Source organism: Equus caballus, chromosome 20 (genome assembly GCF_041296265.1).
Source record: "Equus caballus isolate H_3958 breed thoroughbred chromosome 20, TB-T2T, whole genome shotgun sequence".
Lineage (NCBI taxonomy): Eukaryota > Metazoa > Chordata > Mammalia > Perissodactyla > Equidae > Equus > Equus caballus.
The window spans coordinates 33,846,904-33,856,834 of record NC_091703.1 but is presented as its reverse complement, the minus strand read 5'-3'; the positions used below and the strand labels follow the sequence as shown (position 1 = coordinate 33,856,834).

The window sequence follows — 9,931 nt, the reverse complement described above, 5'->3', positions numbered from 1 at the left end:
TTGTTATTCATTCATTCAACAACTAATTTAGTGCTCACTAGGTATCAGGACTGGCTCTACATGCTGGGGATACAGCTTTAACCAAAACAGCCCAAAGCCCCTCAGCTCATGGGCCTTACATTCTAGAGGCTTCTCTAGAGTGACATGGGAGCCACTGGAGCATTTTGAGTGAAGAAATGACACACCCTGATTTACATTAGTAGGATCACTGACCCTTGTGAGGAGAATAGTCCATGTGTGGCAGGTGAGGAGCTGAGAGGTGAGAGGGACAGAGAGCAGGGCTGGAGGAGCAGGGGTGAGGAGAAGAAGCAGAGGGAAAGAATTCTATAAGCAGTGGAATTCTCAGATTTAAATCCACTGGTAGAGAGATTTTTACAGGGCTTAGCAGGATATTCTTTGCATCTAGTATTGACTACATTCTGGGGAGCTCCCTAAAAGTCAATTGCCTCCTTATGCTAATTCAGTTAAAGCAAATAATGCCAAGTGCCCCAAGAAAAAACATGCACATCCCTTAGGTGTTAATTCACAAACACAGGCGATGCATGAGCATTGGTGAAGGGCATTCTGACTGCACTGAATGCTTGCAACTTTGAAGTGACTAGAGTTTGTACAGTCTGGCTGAAATGTACTGTATTCATGACACTTTCTTATTTTCTGTATTCTTGATGTTGTGGCATTTGCGGATGTGATAACTGGGGAGAGTCTGCCCCTCCCAGGGCTAGCCAACTCTCAGAGACAGTAAAGGGCGTGCCCAGGAACATGCCTTTCCTTTGCACTAAGCAATCCAGAGCACTTATTCTGAACCACTTCTTCTATCAGATTCTTACACTCCAGGAGTCAATATTCCTCTGCCCTGAGCCAGGTACGAGTCAGCTATAGACCACCCCTACAACCCAGAGCCCACTAAAGACATTATTCAAACTAGTCAATTCTAAGATGTTTCCCCAGCCCCACCTTGCCCTTTTCAAGCAAAACATGGTAGGGGCTCTGAGCCATGCTTTCCTCTCCTTCTGCCTCTTGCCCACCTTAGTGCTTCCTCATGTGGCCCTGTGTGGTGTTCCCTGCCCCCTCCTCTTAGGAAACGTAAGAAACAGAAAATCTTTCAATGGCATTAGCCTCTGCCACCGTGACTCAGTCACCTTTATAAATCAAGGGCCAGGTACAGATCACACACAGTAACAAATAGTGCCTCCATGTGCTTCCTGGTACTGAGGATATGTGGGGACTCACACAGGCAAACCCAGGGCTATGGAATGAAGATCATTTTAAAATACAAAACCTGGAGTCACAGTTTGGGAAAGCAAAAATTATGAGCTTTGGTTACTTTAGGGCTGTTTAGGCACATTTACATATGAAGGGTAAAATCACTGCTTTTACAGATAAGATCCCTGATCATTCAGGGGTTATCAAGATTGTGTTACCCAATAGCCAAGACTTGGAAGCAACCTAGGTGCCCATCAAGGGACGAATGGATAAAGAAGATATGGTATATATACACAATGGAATACTACTCAGCCATAAGAAATGATGAAATCCTGCCATTTGTGACAACATGGATAGACCTTGAGGGTATTATGCTGAGTGAAATAAGTCAGAGGGAGAAAGTCAAATACCATGTGATGTCACTCACAAGTAGAAGATAAAAACAATGATAAATAAACACATAGCAACAGAGATTGGATTGGTGGTTACCAGAGGGGAAGAGGGGAGGGAGGGGTGGACGGGGTGATTGGGATCATGTGTGTGGTGATGGATTGTAATTAGTCTTTGAGTGGTGAACATGTTGCAATCTACACAGAATTCGAAATACATTATGATGTACACGTGAAATTTATATAATGTTAATAACCAACGTTACTGCAATAAAAAAATTAAGAAAAAAGATTTTTTTTTTTTTTAGGAAGATTAGCCCTGAGCTAACATCTGCTGCCAATCCTCCTCTTTTTGCTGAGAAAGACTGGCCCTGAGCTAACATTCGTGCCCATCTTCCTCTACTTAATATGTGGGACGCCTACCACAGCATGGCTTGTCACGCGGTGCCATGTCCGAACCGGGATCCGAACCCGCAAATCCAGGGCCGCCCAAGTAGAACGTGGGAACTTCACCGCACCGCCTGGTTGGCCCCATTGTGTTACCACTGTAGTTAAAAAAAAAAAAAAGAAAGAAAAAAAAAGAAAACTGGTCTCTGAGAATCTCTACATGGTGCCCTCAGGCACAACTGCCCCAGGTTTAAAGAGGAAACCAATGTTTCTTCACCCACTTTCCCAAGGCCAGCTCACTCTCTGCACCATATTCCCTGGGGGTAAGTTTTCTTCTAGAAAAGTCCTGGGGCAGAGTTAAGGAGTAGGAGTCAGCTCAGGTAGAGGGAATCCAGGAAGAGGAAAAGGGCTGAGCCCAGCCTGGGAGTGTCTCTTCCTGGTTTCCTCAGACAGCCCTTGGGCCAGGACTCAGGGTGACAGTGTGACAAAAAGCGTTTGGTGCAGGAGAAGAGGGGTCAGGACGAAATTCCAGGTCCCTGGGAGTGGCTCTCAGGTCCTGAAGACAGTGTGTCAGGTTGGGGAGTAAAGCACTCCCCATCTCCCTAGAGTTTCACTTCTCTCTCTCAACTTGTGTCAGGTCCCTCTTCCTGGATACACATGACGCTGTCCCAGGTCTCAGTCCCATTGGTTTCTAAGAGCGTCACTGCGATTCTGGGTTATAAACTCCTCACCAACCAGTCGAACTCAGATTCTCCCCAGACCCGGAGGATGCGGCTCATGGGGCCCCCAACCTTCCTCCTGCTGCTCTCAGGGGTTCTGGTCCTGACCCGGACTTGGGCAGGTGAGTCTGGGGTCTGGAGGGAAACAACCTCTGCGGGAGCTGGGGGGGAAGAGGGGACACAGCCAGGGGATCGTCTGGTGGGAGCGCAGGAACCCCGGGGAAGGCGCGTCTCCGCACCGCCCCGGCCCAGACCCCTTCCCCTACCTTGTCCCCGCCCCGTCCTGACCCCTCTCTTTCCCTCCCAGTCTCCCGGCCCCTCCTCTCACCCATTCGGGCCTCCCACTGCCCCTTTTCTGTTTCACGACCCCCTTGCTCCTTCCTCCTCTCCGGGCCCCATCACCCTCGGACCCGGGAACCCGCGCCGGGAGGCGGGTTCAGACAGGTCTCAGCCCCTCCCCATCCTCAGGCTTCCACTCGCTGAGGTATTTCCACACCGTCGTGTCCCGGCCCGGCCGTGAGGACCTCTACGTCTCGGTCGGCTACTTGGATGACACGCAGTTCATGCGGTTCGACAGCGAGGCTGCGAGTCAGAGAGTGGAGCCGCGGGCGCCGTGGATGGAGCAGGAGGGGCCACAATTTTGGGAAGAGCAGACCAAGATTGCCAAGGAACACGCACATGATTCCAAATCGAATTTACGCTGGGTTCTGGGCTACTACAACCAGAGCGAGTCCGGTGAGTAACCCCGGGCCCAGATCTCAGGTCAGGAGTTCCTGCATCCCCCTTGGACGAGCCGAGGTCTCCAGGTTCTGCATCCCCACCTTGGACGAGCTGGAGTTTCCAGGTCCGAGATTTACCCTTAGGCCAAGAGACCTTCCAGGTCCCTCGACGCAGGAACAGCCTGCCGGGATTCACTAGGATTTTATTTTCAGTTTGGGGGGAGCAGGCTCTGACCAAACACCGCCGGTGGGTCTAGCGCGGGAGTGAAGCTAGGTGGGTGGGGCTGAGCGGGCTAGGCTGACCGCGGGGACCTGGCCAGGGCCCCATACGTTCCAGTGGACGTCTGGCTGCGACGTAGGCCCAGATGGGCGACTCCTCCGCGGTTTTGAGCAGTTTGCCTACGACGGCGCTGACTACATCGCTCTGAACGAGGACCTGCGCTCCTGGACCGCGATGGACACGGCAGCGCAGATAACCCAGCGCGAGTGGGAGGCGGGCGGACTTGCCGACCACTACCGGCTGTTCCTGGAGGAGGACTGCGTGGAGCGGCTCCTCAGTTACCTGGAGAAGGGGAAGGAGGTGCTGCAGCGGACGGGTACGAGGGGCCGCGGAGCACCTCCCCTTCTCCCTCAGGCTGGAGCTGTACCTCCAACTGGCCCAACCAAAAAGCGAGAAAAATGGGATTGACACCAGAATTCTTCCCGCCCCCACCTTGGATCCTGAGAGTGAGGAGATCGCCTGGGTTTTCAGATCCTGTGCCAGAAAATGACTAGCCCAGAGGGCCCAAGCTTTTCTCAGGGCCTTTAAGGGATCCAGTCTCTCTGGAGATCTTTGAAATAACTTCATAGCGGATTTCTTTGACCCTGGCCTTGATGACTTGCTCTCTCCCACCTTGTTCTCTGCCCCAAGCCCAACTTCTTTGCAGGTCTGACTCCAGATTTTTTTGAGTCACTCAGCCTCCACTCAGGTCAGGACCAGAAGTCCTTGTTGTCCCACACAGAGCCTCGTGCCCAGGCTGTCTTACCCTGATTCTAGAACTTTCCAAAGGATAGGAGGTTATCCCAGATCCTAGAGTCCAGGCTGGTGTCTGAGTTTTGCACTCTTTCCCACTCCCTCATCCCAGCTCTCTTTTCCATTCTCAGGATGGCCACATGAGCGCTGCTTCAGAGGATCTTGAGAGGTAATGCAGAGTTCCCAAATTTTCTCACCCTTCTCCTCAGATTCCCCAAAGACACATGTGACTCTCCACCCCATCTCTGACCGTGAGGTCACCCTGAGGTGCTGGGCCCTGGGCTTCTACCCTGCGGAGATCACCCTGACCTGGCAGTGTGATGGGGAGGACCTGACCCAGGACACGGAGTTTGTGGAGACCAGGCCTGCAGGGGACGGGACCTTCCAGAAGTGGGCGGCTGTGGTGGTGCCTTCTGGAGAGGAGCAGAGATACACGTGCCATGTGCAGCATGAGGGGCTACCTGAGCCCATCACCTGGAGATGGGGTAAGGAGGGAGCCGTGGGCTCAGAGTCTTTTCTCAGGGAAATCAGGAGCCCTTCTGGAGACCTTCAGCAGGGTCAGGGCTGAGAGCTGGGGTCAGGGCCTTCACCTTCCCTTCCCTTCCCAGAGCCTCCTCTTGAGTCCCCCATCCTCATTGTGGGCGTCATTGCTGGCGTGGGTCTCCTTGGAGCTGTGGTGGCTGGAGTTGTGATCTGGAGGAAGAAGCACTCAGGTAGGGGACGGGTGGGGTCTGAGTTTTCTTGCCCCCCCCCCCGCCCCGGGTGTTTCAAGCCCAGGTAGAAGTTTGTCCTGCCTCATTAATGGGAAGTCCCATCCATAGGCACATGTCTGGGGCTGACACTGTTTAGTAAAGCACATGTGAAAATGAAGGACAGATTTATCACCTTGATGAGTCTGGTGATGGGGACCTGACTCCCAGCAGTCACAGGTCAAAGGGGAAGGTTGTTGGTGAGGACAGACGTCCAGGAGGGCAGTTGGTCCAGTCCCCACACATGTACTGTTGCTAGCTTTCCTGATCCTCCCTTAGGTCTGTAATCACAGTTCTGGAAACTTCTCTGGTGTCCAGGACTAGGTGATTCCTTTAGGACCTCATGGCCCTGCCTTGCTTCCTGGCTTCTCACAGAATGTTTTCTTCCCACAGGTGGAAAAAGAGGGAGCTACACTCAGTCTACAAGTAAGTATGGACAGGGGGTGATCCCTGAGATAGTGTAGACAGGAGCCCATGGGGGAGCTCACCCACCCAGAGTTCCTCCTTTAGTCTCATCTCCTGTGGGCTCTGACCCCATCCTGTTCTGTTCTACCCCAGGCAGTGACAGTGCCCAGAGCCCTGTCTGATGTGTCTCTCATGGCAGGTGAGACTCTGGAGGGCTTGAAGTGGCAGAGGGGTTGGGGCAGAGGGGACAAGTCTGGGTTATGGGGATTGTCTGGATTTAGACATGAGTGAGCAGAGGGTTGTTCAGAATGTCGCCACTTACAGTGACTGACTTGAATTTGTTCTTGATTGTTTTGTTCTGTAGTGTGAGCCTTTTTGGAAACTAAGTGATGCAAGATGTGTTCACACCCTCACTCGGTGACTTCAAGAACCCTGACTTCTCTTTCTGCAGATGGCATCTGAATGTGTCTGCGTTCCTATTAGCATAATGTGAAGAGGTAGGGAGACTAGCCCACTCTTGCCCACCGGGACCCCCACCCCCCACACACCATCATGTGATAGTACCGTGGATATATGTATATGCTCAAACTTGTTAAATTGTATATATTAAATATTTGCAGTTATTTTTATATCAGTTATATCTCAATAAAACTGTTTAAAAAATAATTTCATTTTTCATGTTTTGAAACTGTTTCCTCATTTAACCACTGCCATTTAAGATCATATGTTAGATTGAAAAAGTTTTTATTTATTTTATTTTTTAGAGTAAATGATTCACTTTACTTTCTGATAAAATGTAATGTTAATTTAAAATCTTAGTGTGAGCAGTTCAACATTCAATTAATTATGTGCAATCCTATCTGACAGAAGCTGTATGTGTACAAAAAAATTTAGGGAATGTCAACAAAAAGTAAATGCCATCTTGAGTTCCTAAATTACAAACTAAGAAAATTCTATAAAGCATAACAATCTTGCTATGCTAAACTAACTCACAGTAGAATGAATGACATCTGGGTTCAGGCTTTTGTGTGGACATGTTTTCAGCTCCTTTCAGTAAATAGCAAGAAGCACAGTTGCTGAATTGTATGATAAGAGTATGTTTAGTTTTATGTGACACCACCAAGCCGCCTTCCAAAGTGGCTGTATCATTTTGCATTCCCATCAGCAATGAATGAGATTTGCTAATGTTCCACATCCTTTCAGCATTTGGTGTTTCAGTGTTCTGGGTTTTGGCTATTCTAGTAGGTGTGTTTGGTATCTCGTTGTTTTAATTTGCACTTCCCTGATGACTTATGATGTGGAGCATCTTTTCATATGCTTATCTGCCTTATATATCTTCTTTGGTGAAGTGTCTGTTAAGGTCTTTGGACCATATTTTAATCAGGTTGTTCGTTTTCTTAATGTTGAGTTTTAAGTTCTTTGTATATTTTGGATAACAATCCTTTGCCAGTTTTGTGTTTTGCAAATATTTTCTCCCAGTCTGTGGCTTGTCTTTTCATTCTCTTGAGCATTGCTACAGTATAAAATTTAGATCATATATATAATTTTAAAAATATAGTAGCCTAACTATTTATAAAATAACTGCTCAATAGAAGGCTATATTTAGAACAAGTTTCCCACCTTACAGTAAATCTGTAATTGGTAAAGTACTTATTTCACATACAAATAAAAATCTGGTGCTGTTTTCCTCTACCCACAGAGAGCAGTGATAAATAGGTGTCCTTCATATAGAGCTCAGATATGTGATTAGTTGCTGAGTTTAAGAAAATCCTACTCCTGAAGTAAGTTTGTCACATTTTTTTCATTGAAATGGGGTTTGTTCCAAAGGTAATAACAACAGAGCTATTGTTAACAATGATGGATGGACTGAATTTTTTTTAAAGCAATAGCAGACCCTTCATTTTGTTTTTCTAATGTTGCCCTGTCCACATGCCACTGTTTAAATTTAAATCAATTAAAATGGAGTAAAATTTAAAATTTTGTTCCTCCATTGCACTAGCCATATTTCAAGTACTCAAAAGGCACATGTGGCCAGTAGCTACCATAATGAACAGTGCAGATACAGAGCATTTCTATCATGGCAGAAGGGGCTTTTGGACAGCAGTATTCCCATGGATTCTCGTTTCATAGACAGAATAACTGAGGATAATTATGAGACGATGACAACTTAGCGTTCCAATTCCCATTCATGGTCTCTTTTGTGATGAGTGAGGGTCCATCTCCTTTGTAAGTAAAGGTAAATTATTCCAACTAGACGTAAATAGTTAATATTACTTTTAATGGTTTTACACTGTAAATTACAACCAATAGAGATATGCATGAATTATGTCTGCACTCTAACAAGAAGTTTTAAAGGGAAATCCAGGTAACAAAACCAAGAGTTAGGAAAAACACCATTACCACTCAGAAATTTCCTTACCAATTCCCATAGCAATAACAATCCTCTTGGTCATGTTCAGGCTTTTCTTTAGAGTTTTACCTCTATGTATGCATCTTTAAACACTATAGATTATTTTGAACTTTATATAAATCAAAAATTGTTCATACAAATGGAATCTTGCTATATGTTTTCTTTTGAGACCTTATTTTAGTTCAATAGTATGTTTGCTAAATTGTTATAAGTATCTGTAGACTGTTCATCTTCATTGTTATATAGCATTCCACTGAATAAATCATACTTTAAATTATTTGTTCTATTGTTTGTGGGAATTTGATTTGCTTTTTGTTTTTAGAAATTATGAACAACGCTGCTGTAAGCATTCACATACATGTATGCTGGCACACATGAGCGGATATCTGTCAAAATTATATGCTTAGGAGTGGAATTACTCACGTACATGCATAATATCCAACCTAAATAGATAAAGCCACCCTGCTATCCAAAGTGGCTGTACCAGTTTACACAACAGTTAGTGGTGCATGGTAGCTCTTGATGCTCCATATTCTCAGCAAAGCTTAGCACAATCAGTCATTTGTTTAATTTTTTTCATTTCTGTGCTTTTTTCTGTTTTTTTCTAATTTTTAATTTTGCAAAATATACATGACAAAATTTGCAATTTTAACCATTTTTAAGTGTTCCATTTAGTGGCATTATGTACATTCATATTGTGGTGCAGCCACCAACACCATCCATCTCCAAAACTCTTTTCATCTTGCAAAACTGAAACTCTTTACCTTTTAAACAGTAACTCCCCATGCCTCCCTTCCCCCAGCCCTTGGCAACCACCTTTCCACTTTCTATCTCTATGATGTGAATTGTCAGTACCTGATATGAGTAGACTAATATAATGTTTGTCTTTCTGTGGCTGGCTTATTTCACTTGGCATAATCTTCTCATGTTTTATCCATGTTGTAGCACATGTCAGAATTTTCTTCCTTTTTAAGGCTGAATAATATCCCATTATATACAAACATATATATACACACCATATTTTGCTTATCTGTTCATCAGTTGCTGGACAATTGGGTTGCTTCACAATTGGGTTGCTTCCTCCTTTTGGCTATTGTAAATAACACTGCTATGAACATAGGTTTATAAATATCTGATTGTATCCCTGCTTTCAGTTCTTTTGGGTATATTCCCACAAGTAGAATTGCTGGATCATATAGTCATTCTATGTTTAGCTTTTTGAGAAATAACCATACTGTTTTCCATAATGGCTGCACCACTTTACATTCCCATCAACAGTGTGCAAGGGTTCCAATTTTACCACTTGCTTGCCAAGACTTGTTCATTTTTGTTTGCTTTTTATTTTGTAATAGCCATCCTAATGGTTGTAAAGTGGTATCTCGTTGTAGTTCGGATTTGCATTTCCCTAATGATTAGTGATGTTGAGCATCTTTTCATATGCTTATTGACCACTGTATATCTTCTGTGGAGAAATATCTATTAAAGTCCTCTGTCCATTTTTTAAACAGGTTGTTTGTCTTTTTGTTTTTGAGTTTTGGTTGTCTATGTATTCTGGATCCTAATCCCTTATCAAATATGTGATTTGGAAATATTTTCTCCCATCAGTGGCTTGCCTTTTCACTATGTTGACAATGTATTTTGATAAAAATTTGTCTATTTTTTCTTTTGTTGCCTGTGCCTTTCGTGTCTAATGATCCAAGAAATCATCATCTAATCCAATGTCATGAAGCTTTGCTCCTGTTTTCTTCTAAGAAATTTATAGTTTTAGGTCCTTTGATCCATTGTGAGTTTATTTTTTGTATACAGTATTAGATAAGGGTCCAATTTCATTCTTTTGTATGTGGATATCCAGTTTTCCCAGCACCATTGGTTGAAAAGACTGTTCTTTCTCCATGAATGAAGGATCTTGGGACCCTTGTCAAAAATCATTTGACCATA

At 45.1% G+C, this 9,931-nt stretch overlaps 1 protein-coding gene across 4 annotated transcripts; it reads left to right on the top strand.

The window, feature by feature from the left end:
* Positions 1 to 2,417: 2,417 nt before the first annotated feature.
* LOC100050473 (class I histocompatibility antigen, Gogo-B*0103 alpha chain) lies at positions 2,418 to 6,249 on the top strand. Of its 4 annotated transcripts, XM_014734654.3 has the most exons (8): positions 2,418 to 2,820; positions 3,167 to 3,433; positions 3,738 to 4,013; positions 4,639 to 4,914; positions 5,038 to 5,142; positions 5,572 to 5,604; positions 5,737 to 5,782; positions 5,948 to 6,249. In XM_014734654.3, exons 1-7 carry the CDS (start codon positions 2,637 to 2,639, stop codon positions 5,763 to 5,765), a joined length of 1,170 nt encoding a protein of 389 aa, XP_014590140.2. In that variant the 5' UTR covers positions 2,418 to 2,636; the 3' UTR covers positions 5,766 to 5,782; positions 5,948 to 6,249. The 4 variants fall into 4 exon arrangements, with proteins under 4 accessions (XP_014590140.2, XP_014590142.2, XP_014590141.2 ...); XM_014734656.3 differs by lacking the exon at positions 5,038 to 5,142 and having other exon boundaries at positions 2,427 to 2,820; XM_014734655.3 differs by lacking the exon at positions 5,737 to 5,782 and having other exon boundaries at positions 2,427 to 2,820.
* Positions 6,250 to 9,931: the final 3,682 nt, after the last annotated feature.

What these genes read in the sequence shown, in the direction of transcription:
- LOC100050473 (XM_014734654.3), top strand. Translation starts at nt 2,637, where the DNA reads ATGACGCTGTCCCAGGTCTCAGTCCCATTGGTTTCTAAGAGCGTCACT. An exon ending in CCTGACCCGGACTTGGGCAG is followed by an intron (nt 2,821 to 3,166) that starts GTGAGTCTGGGG and finishes CCCCATCCTCAG; the next exon opens with GCTTCCACTCGCTGAGGTAT. An exon ending in CTGGAGGAAGAAGCACTCAG is followed by an intron (nt 5,143 to 5,571) that starts GTAGGGGACGGG and finishes TTCTTCCCACAG; the next exon opens with GTGGAAAAAGAGGGAGCTAC.